At 36.9% G+C, this 23,854-nt stretch overlaps 3 protein-coding genes across 4 annotated transcripts; 2 read left to right on the top strand and 1 right to left on the bottom strand.

Annotated features, from left to right (window-relative positions):
- Positions 1-6,384: 6,384 nt before the first annotated feature.
- On the top strand, positions 6,385-15,639 carry LOC148561292 (eukaryotic translation initiation factor 4G-like). 2 transcript variants are annotated; one of them, XM_088489423.1, is made up of 10 exons: positions 6,385-6,630; positions 6,803-7,078; positions 7,713-7,849; positions 8,035-8,181; positions 8,330-8,397; positions 8,504-8,560; positions 8,831-10,228; positions 10,312-13,217; positions 14,837-15,031; positions 15,122-15,639. In XM_088489423.1, exons 2-10 carry the CDS (start codon positions 6,915-6,917, stop codon positions 15,450-15,452), a joined length of 5,403 nt encoding a protein of 1,800 aa, XP_088345549.1. In that variant the 5' UTR covers positions 6,385-6,630; positions 6,803-6,914; the 3' UTR covers positions 15,453-15,639. The 2 variants fall into 2 exon arrangements, with proteins under 2 accessions (XP_088345549.1, XP_088345550.1); XM_088489424.1 differs by having other exon boundaries at positions 6,428-6,630; positions 8,053-8,181.
- Positions 15,640-16,858: 1,219 nt separating this feature from the next.
- Positions 16,859-19,124, top strand: LOC148561291 (putative calcium-binding protein CML22). Its single transcript, XM_088492067.1, has 5 exons — positions 16,859-16,990; positions 17,990-18,202; positions 18,297-18,496; positions 18,571-18,745; positions 18,861-19,124. The coding sequence occupies exons 2-5, from the start codon at positions 18,007-18,009 to the stop codon at positions 18,950-18,952; spliced, it is 663 nt and encodes a 220-aa protein (XP_088348193.1). The 5' UTR covers positions 16,859-16,990; positions 17,990-18,006; the 3' UTR covers positions 18,953-19,124.
- Positions 19,113-21,785, bottom strand: LOC148561290 (receptor like protein kinase S.2-like). Its single transcript, XM_088492066.1, has one exon. It carries the CDS (start codon positions 21,783-21,785, stop codon positions 19,326-19,328), a length of 2,460 nt encoding a protein of 819 aa, XP_088348192.1. The 3' UTR covers positions 19,113-19,325.
- Positions 21,786-23,854: the final 2,069 nt, after the last annotated feature.

The raw sequence follows: 23,854 nt of genomic DNA, 5'->3' as shown, positions 1-23,854 counted from the left end.
GTAATTTTGGGTGAAATTATGTAGACGAGGTATGTTTGGTTCGGTTGAGATATATTATGTGATCATATATGTGATTATGATTATTGATGCCTTGATGGTATGATGATGCATTAGAGATATGTATGTTGTGATATATGCTTGGGGAATGATTAAGGTTGATTTGTGGGTGAAATCACGTGATAGTGAGTATGATATTGATTACGTATAATGATGGTTGATTGGAAATGGTATTATTGGAAATTGGGATGAGGAAGGATGTATGACATGATATTGTGTTTGTCCTTTAGCCATTTGATTGAGAAGTGTTAAAATGGTTAGATGTGGTTTTGGGAATTTTTGGTAAAGTGTCAATGTGTGAGTTGAGGATGGCTTGATGTGGATTTTGGTACATTTTGATTGATTTCAAAAAAGGTTGAAATTGGCATGTTTTGGTTGATTTTGAAAAGAGTTGAAAATGGCTTGTTTTGAAAATGGCACCTAGTGGTTTTGTATGAAAATATGGTTTTTGGGCATACTTTGACGGGACATAACTTGGACTACGGATCTCTGTTTTGTGCCAAATCTATTTAGAAATGAAATTGGATCCGGGATGTCCATGCCGTTTGAAGAACGGGTGAAAAATGATTTAAAATGAGAAAGTTATGTCCGTCGGAAGATTGAGGGTTGAATCTGTAAATTCTGCAGCTTTTAACTTAGAAAATTTTTAGCAGAATGACCCTCCACGCGTAGGCGCACTTGGTGCGTACGCGTCGTTCTTCAAGAAGGCACTATCCACGCGTGCGCGTGGTGTGCGCGGGCGCGTCGATGCGCTGCACCAAATGCCCAGCTATTTTCCCGAGAGTTGTGCCAGAGTTGTGCCAGTTTTGTGCCTGGGACGCAAGAGCACCCACGCGTACGCGTGGCTGACGCTTGCGCGTCGTTTGGCTATTTTTCAACCCGCGCGTCCGCGCGTATGATGCTTGCGCGTCGATGAGTTTTGTGGCCATCCACGCGTGCGCGTCTAGTGCGCGTACGCGTGGCCCTGTTTTCATGCCAAAGTTGATTTTTGAGTTTTAAAAGCCAAATCTCATACTTCTAAGCCTCCGATCTCACCTCTCATGTATTAAATCATTCTGATATGCCTAGCAATGAGCTAGGGGATGTGGTAACTTGCGAGTGAAGCAAGGGGAAAAGTTATGATCAATGATGATCAAAGATGATTATATGAGATATGGAGGATGACGGTGGAAGTACCGTATATGCCATGAGCCGGAGGGCTATATTTATTGATAAATGACCCGTTCTTGATTGGACCATGAGCCGGATGGCTGAGTTATTGCCGGGTTACGGCAAAGCCATTATTGTTTATGGCTGAGTATAAATGCATATATGATTAATGAATGAATATGTTAAATGGATAATAATGAAAAAAATATTGAAATGTGATGTGCGACCCCGGGTAGTAGGCAGTGGCGTTGTCCACTTGCTCCGGGTATGAGACGGGAAAGGAGGATTATGATAAACGAGTTTAATCGTGGGGTTTTGAATAAATGTGTATTTGTGATACCTGGGTAGTAGCAAGGGTCGTGGTTCGTCTCGCTTGCTCCGGGTCATTGTCTGAGGATTGATAATAATGAAGGGTGATTATGAATAAATGTTTATTTGTGATACTTGGGTAGTAGCAAGGGTTGTGGTTCGTCCCACTTGCTCCAAGTTAATGTTTGAGATTTGGTAACAATGAATGTTGATAATATGAATTGAGATTGAATGAATATATGTTTGAGATGCCTGGGCAGTAGCAAGGGTTGTGGTTCGTCCCACTTGCTCCGGGCCAATGCTTGAGATACCTGGGTAGTAGCAAGGGTTGCGGTTCGTCCCACTTGCTCCAGGTCAGAGATTGCGACGCCTGGGTAGTAGCGGCAGTAGTGGTGAATCCACTCGCTCCAGGTTGAGCTTTTAGACACCCGCCTGGGTAGTAGCCGCAGTAGTGATTATTTCACTGGCTCTGGGTTGAGCGGGCAGTAGCAAGGGGGTTGTAGCTCAAACCTACTTGCTCCGCAAGGGGTGTTTCTGTCCAATGGTTAGCTACCAGGACATGTCGGGTTGGCTATATAACCGACAGATGATATCATCAGCCATAGGGCAGGCATTCATCATTTGCATATGTTTGAATTGTTTGGGTTTGCCATTTGTCTTGGATTTCTACATCATATATGCCATGTTACCTGACTATATGCTACTTGTTCTACTTGTATCATGTTTGTGTATTACTTGCCTGTATTGCTTGTGTTTGTACAACTGAGAGGCCCTTCATGCTGGTGTCGGTGGGTGTGAGGGCTGTTCTTAATGGGATGAATTGATGATGCAATTGCATGATGATGTATTGATATAGAACTACTGAGGCAGAACAACTGGTGATGGTTTTGCTTATGATTCTGAGTCTGATTCGTGGAAGAGTCAGCGAGTTGGAAAACATGTGAAACATGAATTAAATTTAGCACTCCCTTATGACAGTTGCCTATTCATGGATTAGCGAGAACCTAGGATGAATAATTGGTGAAGAAGTTTAGGATGCTTAGTGAGTTTTTGTTGCAGTACATTGAATTTATTTGGCACTTTTACCGTACTGGGAACCCATGGGCCCGGGGTTCTCATTCCGTATATATCTCTTGTTTTTCAGATACAGGTCCAGGTGCTCAGAAGTGAGTTGTGGGTCGTCTGAGAGACGGCGAAGATCTTTATTTCCTCTACTTTGTGTTTTGATTAGAATCTCTCCACCTTTGTTTTGGAAAGTTTATATTATATATTGAACTCTTTGAATTTGCCTATAGAGGCTCTCATGTTTCCTTCGGGAGAGATTAGGATATACTGTTGTCAACTAATTTCATAATGTACTCTAGCTGACCTAAACTTCGCGGGTCGCGACTAGTAGCTATTTACTTATGTTATATATATCTATCTGTTATCTATCTCTTAATCTCCTTTACGCCTTGTCTGTATATCGTTTTCGGATTCACGGTTTATCTTTTGTTGTCGAAACGTGAGAGATACGTCTTCGCGATTTTATTTCTACTCTTTTCAGGCTTCTCGATTAATGCTCCTTTCGAAATTACCTATATTTATTTATTAAAAATCCACCTGAGAGTCGTACCACCGTAATATCATTGACTTATGACTCGAGCATAAGGATTTGAATATTAGGGTGTTACATTCTAATTCTGGACGAAGATAGCAATCTAAAGTCATCAACAACAAATATCATATTCAAAGAAGTTTTTAATAATATTTAGGTAAGAAAAATATTATTTTCATTTTAATAACATATTATGATTTACACTTTTGTACAAATATTTAATGTAGATATAACTAATTTATCTATAATTCTACTTTCAGACTTGAGATGAAATATGCAACAGAGAGCACAACATCATATGACAATTGTTTTTCCAATGAGATTAGTAAGATACTAGGTTATCGATAAATTTTTATTAGCCTTTTGATATAAAATTTAGTGTAAAATTGACATGCTACTATTACAGTTATATATGTTCTTATTTTTTCATGTCTCATTTCTTATGGTTCAATAATATTATAGACTTCAAAGTTCAAACTGTTCCATTTGCATTTTACTTTGAATAAAGATAAAACAGCATATTCACTACGTTTATTATATAATGATGATGATAGTGTTATACTAAACTCGAGAAATTTATGATTATAAAATATTATTTTTGATTTACCATGTCAAATTTAAATGTAAGCCCGTGCATTTAGTATCCATATTATCACCTGCAACATAGTTAATAATATTGTTCAACACAAGATACACCTCCATAGAATAATTTTCACAAATCAGAGAATCACAACTAACTTCCCACGCAATCATAAGACCATTTTAGATTGCCAATAGCTTATTCCTGAAAACTGAATCAAATGGCAGACGTCCCAAACTACTAGCATCCATGTGCCATAATGATCACGGATAACGCACCCAAATTCTACTACAAGAGAGTCCAAGAGAACACTAGCATCATAGTTGACCTTAAGAAGATTTTGGGGAGGTGGATGCCACCAAAAATTTTGAACTGCATAATCCTAAAAAATTCTATCCTTCTTCGCCATTTTCAACTCATTCGTCAACGCTCTCGCAAAGCAAGAAATTTTTCTCCTAGGTCATGGCTCATTTGGGTTGAAGAAATCATTATATCTGTTCCACCAAATCCACCAAATTCCAGCAGCCACTACTTCCTCTTTACCATTAATAACGCTAGTAATTCAGGATCGGATATCATAAGCATTAGCACGATCAACAATAGAAGGATCTAAAGAATAACATACATCACGAGCAGTGGAACAATTCCAAAGACAATGTAACACGGATTCAGGATTATTACCACATTTATTACAAAGGTCACTCACCATTAAACCCCTTTTATGGCGGAAGGCATTAGTGGGAATGACATCATGAAGTGCAAGCCAAAAGAGAAATTTGACCTTTTCCGGAATAAAAAGCTTCTAAAGCCACTTCTAATTCCCATCATCTCTACATTGAAATTTTATATGCACAAGCCAATTGTACCTGCTTTTGATAGTATATCTCTTCAAAGCAGCCGATTTCCAAATCCAACTCGATTTATTCACGCTCCTTTTAGTAGGAGGAATAGCCCGCAAAAACAATTTAATATCCTCAAAAATTGGGGTGGACAAATTTCCAAAATTTCAAGTCCCATTATAGTAAACATCATCCAGCTTGAGCAATAAATCAGAAACATGAACAAATGGGAGATAATATGCAAGAATATCTAAAGGACTCCAGGGATCATACCACAAGGACTAAAGTGAATTTTCTATATGCCACCCAGGACCCTCTTTGATGGTCATATAAACTTTGGAGATGCTTTTTCACACAAAAGAACCATATTTAGCCGATCCTTGATCTTTGTTTTGCTTCAAATATCTATGAGAAAGAAGTTGCATTCACAACCGCTCCTTATCCTTCAACATTTGCCAAATTAATTTACCAATAAGCGCTACATTAACATACTGCGAATCTCTAACTCCAAGCTTTCCTAGATTCTTGGGAGCCATAACTTTCTCCCACTTTACTAAAGGAAGACTTCTACCATTCGCATTACTTTTTCACAAGAATTGATGCATCATAGAATCAATCTTGTCATGAGCATAAGAAGGGAAAAAGGGAAGTTTGCATTTAATAGACTGGAATTGAAGATAGAACCGATTTTACCAAACACAATATCCTGACCTTGTTTAGCATATGCCATTTTCAACTAGCCAATCTAGCACGAATTTTTTCAATCATTTTTTGAACTGTCTTTCGCGCAGCTCTATCATGATCAATATTCACCCCAAATATCTTCTCAAGTGTTGAGTGAAGTAAATGCTGGAAACACCAAATAAAATATCCTTCATTCTCTGAGAAATATTTTTAGAACATTGAGCTTTCGACTTGGATAAATTCACCTTAAGCACATACACTTTTGTAAAGATGTCCAAAGCTTCCATGACTATTTCAACTTGACTCTTGATGGCCTTACAAAAGAGAAACAAATCGTCAACAACACATAAGATGACAAACTCTAGGCTCTCTTTTAGAAACCGCCGCTGAAATCCAATAACCACTAGAGACAAGGTGAAAAATAATGCAAGCAAGTATTTCCATACAAATAACAAAAAGGTATAGCAACGTTAAATTTTCTTATTTCAGACTTTTTAAAAACTTAAAATTTTGAATCTTTTCTTCATTTCATAAAATGGACAAAAAAAAAAGAATATACACAACGCATAATAAATCTGACAGTTGTAGTTAGAAATTTAAAATTCTTCAACAAATATTCTAAAAAACACCAATCAACTCTATTATAAATTTTCTCAAGATCAATTTTGAAAACAATTGTTCTTTTCTTGAACTTTGTCTTTCGCGTAAAATGAAACCATAGCTTATGAGGCACAATCACGGCATATCAATTTTAGAACTTGATTAATGTTTATACACTACATGTGCTACTTATGTACCGTTTCTTTTTTTTGTTGCATGCATGGGTAAAAAACTCACGAATAATATATTTATTTTTTAATCATATAAAAAAATATAATTGAATAATTATATAAAATATTTTATACAATTAATATTATATTAATATTTAATAATAATAAATTTTTTATATTTATAATAAAATTGATTATTTTATAATAAAAAATTTTGACTCTAATAAAAAATGTTTAAAATTTGATTATTTGAACGATGGATTAATTTGTTTAAAAAACAAAACACTTATAAATATAGCCGATTACTTTTGTGGTCTAAATTTCTGCTGTTTTATAGACTCTATTTTTTTTTATAAAAATTTTAATATTTTAAAATGAATAAAAACTCAGTCTTAAGTTGAGCTTCCTTTAAAAGAGTTATTTACTTGCTTATTTATTTTTTACCATGCTTCCTCTTCCTACACGTTTTCTCTCTCCTACCATCTCACGAGCTTCATCCCACATCCCATTGGGCTTCGATTTCTCTCTCTTTCCCCAGTGATTTCCCCTTCTTTCCACCCCTTGCGTTCATCTCACTATTTCAAATTGCACAATAACCACCCCATAAAAAAGCCCTAGTTTACACGCACTGAACACACTCTTCAGGTTCTTCACTCTCTTATTCCAACTAATTCTTTTTTTTTGTTCTCTTCCAATCCATTATCGTTTCTTGGAATTCGGCATATGGGTTGATGATGGTGATTAACTAGGTTGAGTTTCATGTGCGATTGTTTTCGGTGATGATGATGATGATGTGGATCTGCTTCTTTGGTTGCAGGAAAAGTTGAGGAAGGAAAATCCCCCCTTTCTTTTCCTCTTTTTTATTTTTTTTTATTTTGTTTTTCTTTTTTTTTTTAACTATTTTTTGGAGGAATTAAGGGTTGGGATATATGTCCTTCAATCAATCAAAATCCGACAAGAGTGACGCTGTGTACCGAAAATCCGGGCGATCCGCCAGCTTCAATCAGCAGCGAGGCTCCTCCGGCGGTGCATACGGCAGGGGCGGCAGCGGTGGCGGTGCCGCACCTTCTCCGTCACTATCCTCGAGCCGCAGGTGAGTTAGGGTTCGTAAATTTGTGTTTTTTGGGGTTTTGGGTTATGATGATAGTGAGCAGAGAGATTTTTTTTATCAATTTTATTCTTTGCTATTTATTGACGAATTGATGTAGGTTGGGAAACTAGGTTTGTTATGTGTGGTGTGAGCTTAAAATCAGTTAAACATGCGTTTTTGCTCTGTTGGTGGATGATTTTTCAATAAGAAAAGCTTTGTTTGGTATCTTTGGGAGTGCCCTAGAATCTCGGATAAACTTCCAGATCATTACATTGCTGGTTTTTAAGAAATATAAGGTAGACAAATCTTAGTGGCAGGCTGTAGTACATGACATTGTTAATTGGTTGCTGTACTTAATTGGAGTGTCATGCAGATTTGTGGATAAAGTTGGGAGCTTGATTTCTACTTTTTGCAGAACAAATAATCATTCTAGAGGGAATTCTCCGTGTGATGTGAAAGTTTTGCTTTTCCATCTGTTTTTTGTTTTCATTAGGATTATGTCTTCTTTCATCTTCAAAAAATTCTTCTTTTGATAAAAAAGAATTACAAGAGATGTTATTTTCCTTTTTCTTTCTTTTTAATTTTTTTCTTAAATAATGATATGCTGATAATTTTTTATGACTGCTACTTGTGTTAGTTTTAACAAGAAGTCTAATAATGCACAAGGTGGGCAATCTAGGGTAAACCCTACCGTAGCAAGTTCAACCGAGTCTAATAGTATTAATGCAAACCGGACCATACCAAATGGTAGCCATCTACAGCCTCAATTTCATGGTAAGTTTTAGCAATATTCTCCATATTTTACAAAATAAATTTTCTGTAGATATTATGCTCTTATGTTATACAGTAGAATTTGTTTGCATTACATTTTATAATAGCCTCCTAGTTATGTTACATGACTGAGTGTTTAGTAAATGTGATTGTCTTTATGGACATCATTCATCCATGTTGAATAAAAGGAGGATCTGATGCACCAGTTACCAATGCAACTGTCAAGTCACCCGAGTCAAATGCTCAGAGAAGCACCAGAGCTATTCCAAAAGCTCCTACTTCTCAACCTCCCACCTTGAGTTCTGATTCAGCTCCTCCGACAACCCCTGCTAAGGGTATGCTATTATCCTTGTTGTTTCATACTTCATATATAGAATGTCTTAATATTTCAGAATTGTAGTTTGGGCTGATAGAAATATAACATGTTGTGAAATGTTATTTTTGACTTCTGAGAGCGATTTTGAATATTGTTTTCCATCTCAGGAGATGCATCCAAGGCTTTCCCTTTCCAATTTGGATCTATTAGTCCTGGTTTTATTAACGGAATGGCAGTAAGTTTCTTATTTGCTAATTTCTTAATGTAATCCAAACTTTATGTGTATTTCGTAAAGCCTGGAATTTCAGGCTGAGTTGATGATATTCTATTTTAATATGCAGATTCCTGCTCGCACAAGCTCAGCTCCACCCAATTTAGATGAGCAGAAGCGTGATCAGGTATGCAACTTATTATTATCTTCTCTTCATTTCCCTGTTATCTGTACTACAATATAATTTACGACCGCTGCTAATCCTTCATAAGGTAAGAGAACCTAATTGTTGACTTCCTTGGTTAGAAATTGTTATTTTCAGAAATGAAATCAGTAAAAGGTGTGCATCTGTAATTTTATACTCCATCTAGTTGAGGTTGAGATTATGGGCATTACTTTTCTCATGATAATTCAAGTATTATTTTTACTGTGGCGGGTCTAATTCTGTAACTTACAGGCTCGCCATGATTCTTTTAAACCTCCAGCACCAGCACCAGCACCAGCACCGGCACCAGCACCAGCACCGGCACCTCCTGTTCCAAAGCAGCACTCAGTGAGGAAGGATATAGTTAATAATGATCAATCTAATGCTGGGACTAGGGCAAAAAAAGATATGCAGTTGTCATCATTGCCTCCAGGAAGCCAGATGCAGAAACCTTCAGTTGTTCCTTTAAGTGGAATTTCAATGGCAATGCCATATCATCAGCCACAGGCATCTGTACAGTTTGGCAGTCCCAATCCTCAGATTCAATCTCAGGGTATGCCAACAGCACCTCTACAGATGCCGTTACCAATGCCTTTGCCAATTGGAAATGCTCCACAAGTGCAGCAACAGGTCTTTGTTCCAGGCCTTCAACCACACCAGATGCATCAAGGACTCATGCATCAGAGCCAAAACATGAGTTTTACTCCTCAACTGAGCCCTCAATTGCCCCATCAGTTAGGTAGCATGGGTATAAGCATTGGCCCACAATATTCCCCACAGCAAGGAGGAAAATTCGCTCCTCGTAAAACTACTCCTGTCAAGATAACTCATCCTGAGACCCATGAGGAGCTTAGGCTTGATAAAAGGGCAGACACATATTCAGATGGTGGGTCATCTGGTGCTAAATCTCATTCTAGTGTGCCTTCTCAGTCTCAACCTGCCCAGCCATTTACAGTTTCTCATCCTATTACTTACTATCAACCCAATTCCTACAGTGCAAGTTCTGGCTTTTATCCACCTCCTAGTTCTCTTCCATTAACAAGTAGTCAGATAACTCCAAATTCTCAACCACCAAGGTTTAGTTATGCAGTGAGCCATGGTCAGCAAAATGTTGGTTTCATGAATTCATCATCTCATAATTCGATACCTGTTAATAAAGTTGGCACTCATATCCCTGCCATTACTGAACCACCTGCTCCGGAATTTTCCCACAATGTGCTTAATGTTATCTCACCATCATCAGGAGCAACATCTATGTCTATTAAAGATAGTAGTGGGACTGGTCTTGTGGACTCCTCAGTTGCCAATTCCAATATTTCTGGTGCCCGAAGGAGTCACTCTGCTAGATCTTCAGTAGCATCTGGTGATGCTAACTCCTCTTTGCCACAGAAAGGTTCTGAAATTTGCTCTGAAGTTTCTTTGGAACAGTCTAAGTTATCCAGTGATTCTTCAGTTTTGAACTCACTGCCAAAACAATCTTCTGCATCTACCGAGGTTACAACTGCTCCTTTGAAGTCTTCCTCTGCTGTGAGTGCTGAGTCTGTTTCAGTTGTGTCTAATGATGAAGAAAAGGGGAAGGAATTTCTCAGTAGGTCAAATTCTTTGAAAGATAATCAGAAGGTACAGAAGAAAGGCCAATTACAACATCAGGTAAGTGAAGAATTTTGTTCTCAAGTCATCATTAGCTATTTCTGTATTAGTTTGCTTTCTAGTATTGATTTTTTTCCCCCTAGGTTGCCGTACAATCTCCTACTGTAGCTGATGTCCCTTCCCAAGCTGTTGAGAGATCTTCGGTCATATCTGAAACTGTAGGAACTAAAACAAACCATTCTGCCGCAGTGACCAGTGAAGATATAGCAGCAGCAACAGCTGCGGATGAAGACACGCTATTAACTCCCTCTGTTAGTATGTCTCATGCTGAAGTGAAAAGCAATGGCACTACAGAACTTTCTGTTTGTGTTTCAGCTGAAGGGCCTGTCGCTCAAACTGGCTATAGTTTGAATAACAATGATGAGCTAGATGAATTTTTGCAAGAGGATAAACTGTCAAAGGATAAAGTTTCAGAAATGGGTGAAAAAACTGAAATATCATCTATTCAAGGTTCCAAACAAGAACATGATGAATCTAGTGTTCCAGAATGTGAAAGGACAAGTGATAGTTTAGTCATGTCTACCTGTAGTGCATTGGGTTCTCCTAAAGATGTCTCATTGAGTAGAGATGATATTGCAGTCAGTAGTGGAGCTGTTTCCGCAAGTTCTGGCACATTAGACCAGCACTCTGCTGATGTTCCCGAAACAACTTCAAAACATTTGAAAGATAGTTTAGAGATTGCTGAAAGTTTGGTTTCTCTTCCAGCGCCAGGTACTAAGGATAGACCAATTTTGGAGCAAAATAAGGTTAAAACTACTAAGGGGAAAAAGAAAAGAAGAGAGATTCTTCAAAAGGCCGATGCTGCTGGATCAACCTCTGATCTTTATAATGCGTACAAGGGACCTGAGGAAAAGAAGGATGCTGTTGTAAGTGCAGAGAAAGAGGACAGTGTTTCTACTTCTGAAAGTTTAGAGCAGTTTTCTACTGGTGCTGCTCAGCGAGATTGTATAACGAGTGAGCATAAAGCTGAGCTTGATGATTGGGAGGATGCTGCTGACATGTCTACACCAAAACTTGAAGTTTCAGATCAAACTGAACAGGTTACTGACAGTTGTATAGTTACAGTGAAAAGGTACTCTCGAGATTTCCTTTTGAAGTTTGCAGAGCAGTGCACAAATCTTCCTGAAGGATTTGAAATCACAGCTGACATAGCTGAGTCTTTGATGGGTGCCAATGTTAGTAGTTCACGTGATCCACATCCTTCTCCTGGAAGGATTATAGATAGGACTGGTGGGATGTCTAGGATAGATCGGCGTGGAGGTGCTATTACTGAGGAAGACAAGTGGAGCAAAGTTTCCAATGCTTTTCATTCAGGTATGCGTTTGGATGGTATTGGAGGTAATGCAGGATTTCGTCCAGTTCAAGGAGGCAATTTTGGTGTCTTAAGGAATCCTCGCTCACCTCTGCCATATGCTGGAGCTGGAGGGATTCTTTCTGGGCCAATGCAATCCATGGGAAATCTGGGAGGAATGCCAAGAAACAGCTCTGACAGTGACAGGTGGCAGCGTGCTTCTAGCTTCCAGCAAAGGGGTTTGATTCCTTCTCCTCAAAGTCCTTTGCAGATGATGCACAAAGCTGATAAGAAGTATGAGGTCGGTAAAGTGACAGATGTGGAAGAGGCCAAGCAGAGGCAATTGAAAGCTATATTGAATAAGTTAACTCCTCAGAATTTTGAGAAGCTTTTTGAGCAGGTAAAAGCAGTTAACATTGACAATGCAGTAACTCTCACTGGTGTCATCTCACAAATATTTGAGAAGGCTTTGATGGAACCTACCTTCTGTGAAATGTATGCCAATTTCTGTTCACATCTGGCAGCTGATTTGCCTGATTTTAGTGAAGACAATGAGAAGATAACTTTTAAGAGGTTATTATTAAACAAGTGCCAGGAAGAATTTGAGAGGGGTGAAAGAGAACAGGAAGAGGCTGACAAGGCTGATGAAGGTGAGATCAAGCTGTCTAATGAAGAAAGGGAGGAGAAAAGAACCAAAGCAAGAAGACGCATGCTGGGTAATATCAGATTGATAGGAGAACTGTATAAGAAGAGAATGTTGACAGAGAGGATTATGCATGAGTGCATCAGGAAGTTATTGGGTCAGCATCAGGATCCGGATGAAGAAGATATTGAAGCTTTGTGCAAGCTCATGAGTACAATTGGGGAGATGATTGACCATCCCAAAGCCAAGGAGCATATAGATGTGTATTTTGATCGGATGAAATCATTATCAAACAACATGAATTTATCTTCAAGGGTGAGGTTCATGTTGAAAGATTCCATTGATTTAAGAAAGAACAAATGGCAACAACGGAGGAAAGTTGAAGGTCCAAAGAAGATTGAGGAGGTACATAGGGATGCTACCCAAGAGCGGCAGGCCCAAGCTGGTAGGCTGGGTCGTGGTCTGGGCAATAATCCAGTAAGAAGAAACCCCATGGATTTTGGTCCAAGAGGGGCATCTATGTTACCTTCACCTGTTGCCCAAATGGGTGGAGTACGAGGGTTGCCTACTCAAATTCGCGGATATGGTCCACAGGATGTTCGTATGGATGATAGGCATGAGGCAAGAATCCTATCAGTTCCACTGAGTCAAAGACTTGGTGATGATTCAATTACCTTGGGACCCCAAGGGGGTCTTGCTAGAGGAATGTCCATAAGAGGCTCAACTGCAGTTTCAAGTTCAGGAAGTCTTAATGGTTATAGTAATTTGCCAGAGGGCTCAGCATACAGTTCTAGGGAGGACCATGCTCCAAGATATATTCCAGATAGATTTGGTGCTCCGACCGCTTATGATCAACCCAGTGCTAAAGAGAGAAATATGACTTATGGTAACAGTGACATGAGAAATGCAGATAGGAATTTTGACAGACCTGTTCTAACTTCACCTTCCTCTCAATTGCAAGGGACAGTGGTCTCCCAGAATCCTTCTTCAGAAAGGATTTGGCCAGAAGAACGATTACGAGACATGTCAATGGCTGCAATAAGAGAATATTATAGGTACTGCTTTCTCTTTCTGGTTTTTCATTCCACTTCCTTTTCACTTTTCAGCTTGCAGGCAATTGTATTTTTATTTTTTATTTTTACTCTGAATAGCATGCTTAATATTTTACAAGTTACAATACTTCTAAGAAATATGAACATCAGTATGCTGACATGTCTAGTTTCTTGGGATTTTTTTTGGTTCTCACGTAAAGATTCTACTTCATACTAGTTAGACAAAGTATATATCCCATTTCCCATTTAATGATTTAGATTATTAAAAGAAAATTGATGATTTGTATTAAATTGTTCGTGTCATTTCATTGTGATCTCATTCTGAATGTGTTACAACCTGATTTTTTTTAGATTTATTTTTGTGGTTTTTTTGGGATTTTTTTTTTGGGGGGGAGGGGGGGGGGGGTTAAAGAACATGATATTATTTGCACAGAATGAAAATTGTTGATTCTTGAATAAAGCTAGTGCAGAAATTGAACTTTAGGTTCTAATGTTAGTAAATGTGGACAAAGTATGTCATTTGTATTTTTAACATTTTTATTTATACTTAATAAATGTAAAAGTTGGTGAGTAGTATTGGATAAGATTCCTCCTCAGCATGCATTAAGGAGTGTTTTGGCTGTCAAAATTGTTACCATTCTTTTAGTAATTTATATCATGTTAATTAGCTAGGCTTTCTGGGTTCCTGTTTCTTCTGTTATATTTGGGTCATTGCGTTCCTCTCACTTTTTTTAAGTGATTATGCTAATGTTATAAGATTTCATGTCCAAAAAATGTTGTTGCTTATATAATCAATTCAAATTTTTTAATGACTTAAATTCTTCAATAATTTTAATTTATCCTATAGTATAAAATGAATCTTTGTATGAGTGTATATAGATGCATAAATATATAGTTTAGGAGAAATTATACCGATTCATGAAATCCATCGTGAATGTCTTGGTGATATTGTCATCTTCTAAGCCTTCCTTTTGATGAGGTTAGTGTTATGCTGACAAGAGTGTTAAGTGTTATATTTATAAAATACAAGAGTATTGGGTGTATCATTACCTAAATCTTAGGGAAGATCAATGCATGGTTTTAGAGATAGGAGAGCTGGGTTAAATTTGATCAAATCATAAAGCGAGTAAGTGTGTGAATTGAGATTGAATCCCAATTAAACTGGTTGAATCATTAAACCTCTAAACCAATACCTTAACCGGCTTGAAGTCTAGTCTGGTTTGCTTAATCTTGATATTTAGTGAAAAATTGAACCGAAAGCCTCAGGCTAATCATTGCTATGTATATATAAAACAAAGGGTTGAAAACCTATTTTTAAAACACAGGCCTCTATGTGAATGAGCACAACCATATTTTTTCTGCTATGAAGAGGCTGCTGCTAGAATAATTTTTAATTTTCTTGCTTTATTATAACATATATAGATATAGTGATGCTAGTTCCTATAACTGATGGATAGATGTTTATGGTGTAGATTCATTTTATGCATGTAATAATTATTACGGGTGGCAAAACTACCTGCACTATATGTCACACAAACTTTTTTGGCTAAAGTTGTGTTTCCTGTGAGAATTGTTCAGTCATTTTGTCACACAAATATCTAACAGTTTTTTGTTCAATTCAGTGCTAGGGATGAGAAGGAAGTTGTTTTGTGTGTTAAAGATTTGAACAATCCAAGCTTCCATCCTTCCATGGTCTCGATTTGGGTCACAGACTCTTTCGAGAGAAAGAACACAGAGAGAGATCTTCTGGCTCAGCTACTAGTCAACCTTGTGAAGTCTCAGGATGGTACCTTGAGTCCAGCCCAGCTCATCAAAGGGTTAGTTTTATTTGATGTGTGACTAATGGTAGAGAAAATCCGTTGGCTTGGAAAGAATTTTACTTATTAATCCTTTTTAATGTTGTCTAGGTTTGAATCTGTTCTTAGTACTTTGGAAGATGCGGTTAACGATGCTCCAAAAGCACCGGAGTTTCTTGGCCGCATGTTTGCCAAAGCTATAACAGAGCATGTAGTCTCTTTGAATGAGATTGGGCAGTTAATACATGCCGGTGGAGAGGAACCTGGCAGTCTCTTAGAAGCGGGACTCGCAGCTGATGTTCTTGGAAGCACCTTGGAGGCCATACAAATGGAGAAAGGCGATACAGTTTTAAGTGAGATCCGGACAAGCTCAAATTTGCGGTTGGAGACTTTCCGGCCGCCGGAACCTTTGAAATCAAGGAAGTTAGAGAACTTTATTTAGAGGATAGAGATGCTCATAATATCCTGTTGGAATAGAGGGAAAAATTATTTATGCCTAGTGTTTATAGGATGCTCAAATTTGCTGAAAACGTTTTCTCCATCAGGGTTGGTGAAGAGAATTTTGCATATGGTATTTCTGTCAAATATTATTTGTGACATCAATGCAATTATATAACAGGTTCAATCAAGCAGCAGAAATTTTAGGCTGTTGGTTATAGTGTCTGCCAAGTGGGTTTACTTTCTCAATACACGTATCATTCGAGTGTCCATGAAAATATAACGACACATTCATCTGCATCATATTACATGAAGCTCCTTAAACATACCAAATAGGCAGAGACTACCTATATTTTATTATTATATTCATGCCTTGTCTTAGGTGGGACAGCTTGGACATGGTGTCTTAGGCTCTGATTTCGGGATAAAACACCAAGACCGAAGTACAAAGATAGAAAATTAGAGAGACACACAAGAAATTGTCTTCATCTTGTTTGGTAAAAGTTAAGATACAAAAACAGGGAAACTTTAAAAGTCAGTTTGTCTTTACTTTCTCAAACAGCACCAGCACCAAGCTACATAACGTTTTTCTTCTACTATCATTCTTCCAAAATCATAAATTCATAAATCTTGTATCTGACATTTACGTAATCATTAGAAGAAAAAAAAAGAAGAGAAAGAAAAAAGGGGAGAGAGATAGAGAAAGAAGCTAAGAGTGCTAGAAGCGGAGTCGACAGTCGCTATGGATTGATGATGGCAGAGTGGTAGCGACGAAGTGCAAAGGCAAAGGTCCAAGGTGATCGAGAGAGTTAGAGAGTCCCTGTGACTGTGAGTAGAGACAAGGATGGGAGTAGAGGCACCCATGAAATTTCTGCGAGGGAAGAATTTACTAAAATGCCTTTACCAATCATTCTAAAATACTACATTAGTCTTCATTCATCAAAGTTATTGGTCAAATTATCTCTTCTAACCGGTTACGAGATAGTAACCGAATAATGTGTCAAGTACTCAAGTCACAAGTGTGAGGATCATGAAGAAATGATTTTTAAAAATAGAAACTATTAAACCCCTAATAATTTTTAAAAATAGGACTTATGAATCCGTCTAGAATAATAAAATTTGTCGTTGCACAATGTAGTTAGTTGGCTAGATAGAAACTAACAAATGAATCAATTAATATACTTATGGTTAATATATATTTTATTAAAGGAAACAATCCGCTACTAGTAACCACACTGGTGTTCTAATAATTCTTTAAAAGGAACGTGAATACAAAATTTGAGTTTAAACTGTAAAGGACATATTCGTTAATTACGCCTCTAGAAACTTGAAGGGAGAGGGATTCAAAGAACTCACACTCAAAGTAATGATGGCATCTCTCTTTTGGAATCCACTAAGCTTTCCCTTTTCTTTATATAATTCTTCAGCTCCTTACTTTTCCCACGAAATGCATACACTACGCAACACAGAATAGCATAGCCTACTTAGGACTCCTTTGCCTCTTCCAAAACTTGTTCTTTTCAGGAAACCACCACCAAATCTGTAAGAAGTTTTTTTTTTTTTTTTTTTATTATTTTATATTTTGTGTTGCTTGTTAAATTCGTTCTCTTCATTGTTATTTACATCCCATGTTGGATTTGGAATTCAGTACAACTCACAAAAAGTAAATGTATTTTATGTGACTTCTGCATGTTAAGTTACAGTTTACTTGATTCTTTTTCTTATTAGTATTTTTTTTTTCAGCTTTTCCTAGCGTTGGTCAATTATAAGAGAAAATCAATGATAGGGTGCTTATTAGTTCTTTCAGGGTTAGATAAATTTTTTATATTTGTAAAGTTAGGTTCATGATTTTGGTCCGTGGAAAATGTTTCTCGTGGTTTTGGTGCAAAAAGAATTTTAAGAAGTAACTTAGTAAATTGGTCCCTACTGTCATACCATTTTTAAATTTGGAGATAACTACTGATGCTTTGAACCATATTTGTGAAGTTGTTTTTTACTTGGGAATTGGAATGATAGTGGGGACTACTTTCACTTAGTTTGGCTTTGAGGAATCTTTGGACCAAAATCACACAAAAAAAAGAAACTTGCAAGAATGAAAAACATGAATCACTGATTATTTTATAGATATTTTTTCATGTATTTGTTCTATTATAGAAACTTCTTAAGTAAAAGAAGGAAAATAAATGATGATGATATCTTTTACTAAAGGGAATTTGATTGCACAAGAATGTCATTGAAGAAGGGAGCATAACTAGCTCTTTCCTCATGACTCAAGAGTTTAATGTTTCATCACTAAGTTATCACTCATTCATTCCAACTTTCCAATGGTTGAAATTACTTAGTTTGATCCTTTGCTAAAATTTTTGTTAAATCTTAAAAGTGGAACAATTTATTGTGTGTATTAGTGATGTTGATGATTAATCTTGATTCAGAAACATGATCCGGCCTATAATCTTTTGCTGAATTCACTTAAACTTCTTTGTTCCTTACTCCAAAAAGTGTCAGTCTAATGTGTTTTTTCCCCTTCCTTTTTCTTAAAAGTTTTCACCCAAAGAAAAATGGGAGCCATATGCTGTTGTGGAAGAAAGCCAAGCAAGGGGAACAGCCTGGATAGAAAGCTTGAAAGGAAAATAATTGAAATGAGGAAAAACAAATTTGGAAAATCCAAATTGAAATCTATTGATAGCGTAGTTATGCTGTTCCCTATGTTTAGGGAGAAACTGAAAACATTAAGAGGAATGTTTGAACAGTATGGTAAATTCCAACAACTTTCTAACTCTCTTTTCTTTATAAGTCGCACCTGTCAGCAACGCAATACAAAACTAACATAGTTTATGTTGGTTCACAGATGAGGACTCAAATGGATATATAGACCCCAATGAACTCAAAAGGTTCTTAGAACATCAGCAATTTCATCTTCAAGAGGAGGAGTTTGAGACCCTTTTCCGTTATTGTGATATTGATGGAAGCAAAGGCATACAATTTAACGAATTTATTGTTCTTGTTTGCCTCATCCATCTCCTACAAGAACAACCATCCTTTGATAGTGTAATTGTCAGAAACTTACTATGTTTTCTTGATCTTGAAACTGATGTATGACGATTTCATTGTTTCTGTCTCAGTCATCAAAGGCAGAGTTAGCAAACCTTGGAGAAGTATTTAATACTATGATTGAAGTCTTTCTGTTTTTCGATAAGAATGCCGATGGGAAGATTAACAAGAAGGATATGGTGAAGACACTAAATGACACTTACCCTTTGGAGAAATCTCCATCACACATCACCGAAAAACGATTCAGTAATGTTTCCTTCTATGCTCCTTCTTCGTCGTTTCGTGTTCTTTTTGCCATTGTTATTGTTATTGTTATTACCTGCTTTGACATCCCTTTTTGGTTGTCTTCTCATCCTTGCAGAAGAAATGGACTGGGACAATAATGGACAAGTCACTATCAGGGAGTTCCTCTTCGGTTTCATCAAATGGGTTGGAATTGATGCAGATGAATAGATGCATGATGTATTGTGTAAGAACAGATATACTTCTAAGAGGATTGCTTTAATTTCTATCATGCTGAATGTTTGAGTGTAAAGTTTTTCATTTTCTTAAAAGTGTGTTGGATAGATACAGAATTTGATTGTGGCAATGAATCAAGAAAAAAAAAGAAAAAGAAAAAGAAAAAGGATGTGTATAGATAGATATATATAGTCTGAGTCCTGCTTCATTACAGAGTAACACTGATACATCAAACTTTCTGTTATATATACAACCTTCATAGACAATAAACTTACAGAATAGATAAAAGATGGAGAGACAAAGAAGAAAGTGTAGTTTTACAAAATTTAGTTTCCATGTTGGTTACTCCATTATGTTCTGTAACTTCTTACTGTATTCCTAGAGCTTGGATTCTCCTAATGAGTGACAAAGAAATTGCATTTCTTTCTCTCCAATCTTCCCTGCTCTCTTTGTTCAGTTCGACGAGTAAGCTGTCCTTGCCATCAAGGATGCTTACAATTTGCCTCATGCTTGGCCTTAATTGTGGGTCACAGCGGGTGCATGCGATTCCCAGTCTTATCAATCTCAGCAGTTCTTTCTCATTGTACTCTCCATTGAGTCTTTTGTCTGCTAATTCCTTCAATGGCCTTTTTCGCATCTCGAATTCATGAACTTTCTTCACCAACAGAACCTCCGGCTGCCTAAAATCTACTGCCATCTGTCCACTTACAACTTCAAGAACCACAACTCCAAAACTGTAAACATCAGCTGCGGGCGTTGCTTCGCCGGATTCCACGTATTCTGGTGACATGTAGCCAAAAATGCCGCGAGCCGATTTGCTAGTGTCTGTGATTACATGGTGGCCGTGTTCATTCCTTGTCAAAAACTCAGCAAGAGCAAAACAACCAAGTCTGGGATTCATATCTTGCTCAAGAATGATAGCTGAAGAGGTAATGTTTCTATGAATGACTTGCTCATCCCATTCCTCATGTAGATACAGAACTGCACAAGCAAGCGTTTTCGATATGTAATACCTGTGATGCCACTGAAGGACAGAAGAATCTCCGGATCTATGATTGTTATGACGGAGAAGCATTTGACTCAGAATTCTTCTAGCTGAGTAGTCATACACAACAAGCATCTCGCCTTGCTCGGTGCACCATCCTCGAAGCTGCACCAAATTCCTATGGCGCAGCCTTGCTAGATTCCGGAGTTCGTTGGAGAATCTGTCACGCAACGCAGGGCAAGTTTTCATCCCGAGGCGTTTCACCAAAACATGGCAATTGTCATGTAGGATTCCATGATAAGCAGTTCCAAAGTCTAGCTCTGCCACCCTCCTTGAATCTGAAAAATTGTCTGTAGCTGAAACGATTTCCTTGAATGATATTTCCCTTGGCGTCTCCAGCACAGGAAATCGCCGCTGTTGATTGGTGCTCCTTGAAGACATGATCTCACTGTTTCTGTTTTCAGCGGTTATGTATACGGTTTCCCCTGCAGCTGTGTGATAGTTATTCTCGGTAGCAAAGCTGTTGCCGCTTGCGCTGCTATGACTAGTCTCCGATGCGGATGACAAAGAGATGTATAGAGGGTGAGATTGAAACGAAGGGAGGGCTGGCAACTTGCATGACACGTCGGAAAGTGCTTCCACAGTCCATTTCATGCTGGGACGCAGCTGCGGTTCTTGGAGAGTGCAGAGAAGAGCAATGTGAATGAGATGCTGCATCTCTGAAAGCTTGTAGGAACCATCTGGAAGCCGTGTATCCCCTGCTTCCAGAAGCTTCCCTACATCGGAGAGTCTTCTGATCCAATCAAGCAAAATAATTTCATCATCTGGATAAGCGAGGTCTATGGCTCTCCTTCCAGAAACCACTTCTAGAAGAACTATTCCGAAGCTGAAGACATCGGATTTCGAAGTAGCATTGCCTGCTTTCTGCAAGCTTTCAGGGGGAAGATACCCAATCGTTCCTCCGATTCTCGACGTGTCTCCCAAACGGAAATTGTCAATTCTTGTTGATATTTTTCTCGGCTTGAACTCAAGCTCATGTTCTAGCCACCTTGCCATGCCAAAGTCACCTAGTTTGGCATTGAAATGCGAATCAAGCATCACGTTGCTGGTCTTCACATCCCTATGAATGATTTGAGTTTCCAATTGTTCATGGAGATAATGCAATGCCGCCGCCAAACCTTTCACAATTTTCACTCTGTGTTCCCAATCAAGAAGCTCAGTCTTCGAATTCTCCAGCTTCCGGAAGAGTATACGGTCAAGGCTGCTGTTAGGCATGTAGTCATATACAAGATGCAACTGATCTTCATGAACACACCATCCTCTAAGCCTCACAAGATTCTTGTGGCGAAGATCCGCAACCGCCGTTAACTCTGCTTCAAAACTCTTCTCAAATTGCTTCCCTTTCCCCGCCAAGCAGCATTTAACGGCTACAATAGTTCCGTCACTCGGCAAAACCGCCTTGAAAACTTTTCCGAACCCTCCACTTCCAAGAACTTGCTCTTCGCTGAAACCTTTGGACCCTATGAAGAGCTCTGCATAGCTGAAAATCCTGGGGTTGTCCCTCCCTATCTTGGCTGAAACTTGCACCCCGTCCATGTCGTGAAACGCGCCGCCGCCGGAACACTTCTCTTTCTTCACTCCATGCTTGCAAATTGTCCACCCTTTTAAGCCGTATAACTTTCTCAAAGAATCTTGGAGCAAAGAAACTACTTGCCTCCCACAACCTCTATGATGATGAGGAGCCTTGACTTGTTTCTTTGGTAGTTGAAAAGGCTTCTGATCAGGTTGATCCATTTCACCGGAATTTGGTGGAAGAACAATGCAGAGGTGATTGAGCTGCATGGCTATGGTTTTTTGGAGGGAGCTATGGAGTTGAAAGATATATAACAAAAGAGGCCCTTTTTGGTATATTGATTATGACGGCGTTGTTGTTTTCTCATCGTGGTGGTTGGGAATATTTTTCAACGCGTTTAGCTTATCCCCGTTGAAATGAATGCAGCTATCCAGAAGTTGGAAGTTCGAGCCTACCTACTAGAAATATGTTTAAATATACCAATATATTATGTTTGTGTGATTTTTTTTTAATATGATGGCGAAAATGTTATAATACACAGATAAATTATGATTTGAGTGTGTAATATTAAATTATGGAATGTTATTTTGATTTAATAAAATTATAAATATTATTTTAAATTAAATCGTTATTAACAATTTCGGTGTATTTGTATACATTCATATATGCTATTTCATATATTTTTAATAAAATAATTTTCTATTAAATATGTTTCGTGGAAAATAATAAATTTATTAGTAGAATAATCAATTTTTTTACCACTTTTTTGGTGTCAAAATATTTTTTTTTATTTAGTCTACTTAAATATTTTTAATAACTCTTTCTTGCTATTATTATTCTATTTCATAATCTCTATTTTTCAAAATATTTTAAAATATATACACAAAATCTGTTTATTAGGTATATATTTCAATATATTATAATTAATAAATTTTATTTATAATTTTATACTATCATATTTTGTTTGTATTATACATTTCAATATATTTTTTATACTATAGAACACTATCTATTTAAAAATATCAGCAAACAAATAATTTATCTCTCAAAATCCGTATAATTTGTTTATAAGAAACATCCGCACCAATAAATAAATAAGAACCTATTTTTCAATAATTGATATTATATGATAAAGTAAAAAAAAATCTATTAGATAAAGATACTAAAAAACATATACAAGTCAATATTTAAAAAAATACCAACTTTACAAGATTTTGACATTGTTGTTGTTGTTTTTTTTTTTTTTTTGAATAATGATATTAAATTACATACAAATTACAAATATTTTTACACACGAGTCTTTAAATTTAACATTAATTTAGCTCTTTGCGTAATGTATGAGTTTTGACTGATTTTTTTTATTATAGAACATATGAGTGTGTAGTGCTTTGTTATGGGATATGAGGGTGCTACACCTTAATGTAGGGCAGTTTTTTGTGATTTTTATTGTGAACAATTCGGACTGTGCGAATTGTTTGTGAAGCAAAATGTAAATGGCAAATCGGACGGCAAAATGTAAATGGCAAATCGGACGGTCCGATTTGCAAGGAGAAAAAATTTAAATTTTAGAAGGTGCAAATCGGACCGTCCGTGTTGTTTTTTTTTTTAGTAATAAAAAAAGTAATTTGAAAAGTCCGAATTGATTATTATAAATTTTTTTGAACGAGTTTAAACAACTCATAGAGTCCGATTTGGTATGAGAATTTTGGACCGTCCGATTTGTTCTTAACTGATCCCACAAGTTTGTAAAGCTCACACGATTTTCATACCCTCATCCTCCCACAATCCCTTCTCCATAATAAAAATAAAAAGCGTATGAGTTTTAGTTTAGTCGAAAATAGTTTATAAAAGTTTATAAGACAGAAAAATGTTAGACATTAATTGAAACTTATCAAATTTATCATGTCACTTTTTTTATTGAAATATAAAAGGTGCTTTTCATAAGCATGTGATTATGAATGGTATTAATATTAGTTGATACTATTATGAAGATTTTATTTTTGTATTCGTACGAAGATGCTTTTTTTTGCCATTACATAATAAATTGTAAGGTTTGATTTTGATATATTGTAAAAATGTTATTTATTTTAAAATGTGGCTAAATAAATAAAACACACTTTTAACACAAGGATCTTCATAAGAAGATATTTTTAATATCTTTATTTGATTAGGTGCCATTAATATTATAATAGTTAAGGAGGCCTACTACACATACAAACTTCTTTTATATATAAGTTTATATAAGTTGGCTCAAACTCAACAAAACAACCCTCAATTTAGATTGCGTATAAATACACACTTTTTCAATTCTTGAATAACGTAAAAATCATTATAACAA

This window comes from Arachis ipaensis, chromosome B6, assembly GCF_059453495.1.
Source record: "Arachis ipaensis isolate K30076 ecotype BB chromosome B6, ASM5945349v1, whole genome shotgun sequence".
NCBI classification, from domain to species: Eukaryota; Viridiplantae; Streptophyta; class Magnoliopsida; order Fabales; family Fabaceae; genus Arachis; species Arachis ipaensis.
This window is presented reverse-complemented; position numbering and strand designations above follow the sequence as displayed.

Coding starts and splice junctions, on each gene's coding strand:
- LOC148561290 (XM_088492066.1), bottom strand. CDS start 21,785: ATGCAGCTCAATCACCTCTGCATTGTTCTTCCACCAAATTCCGGTGAA.
- LOC148561291 (XM_088492067.1), top strand. CDS start 18,007: ATGGGAGCCATATGCTGTTGTGGAAGAAAGCCAAGCAAGGGGAACAGC. Junction 18,203..18,296: donor AGGAATGTTTGAACAGTATG/GTAAATTCCAAC, acceptor GTTGGTTCACAG/ATGAGGACTCAAATGGATAT. Junction 18,746..18,860: donor CATCACCGAAAAACGATTCA/GTAATGTTTCCT, acceptor TCATCCTTGCAG/AAGAAATGGACTGGGACAAT.
- LOC148561292 (XM_088489423.1), top strand. CDS start 6,915: ATGTCCTTCAATCAATCAAAATCCGACAAGAGTGACGCTGTGTACCGA. Junction 8,398..8,503: donor GTTTTATTAACGGAATGGCA/GTAAGTTTCTTA, acceptor TTTAATATGCAG/ATTCCTGCTCGCACAAGCTC. Junction 10,229..10,311: donor AAGGCCAATTACAACATCAG/GTAAGTGAAGAA, acceptor TTTTCCCCCTAG/GTTGCCGTACAATCTCCTAC.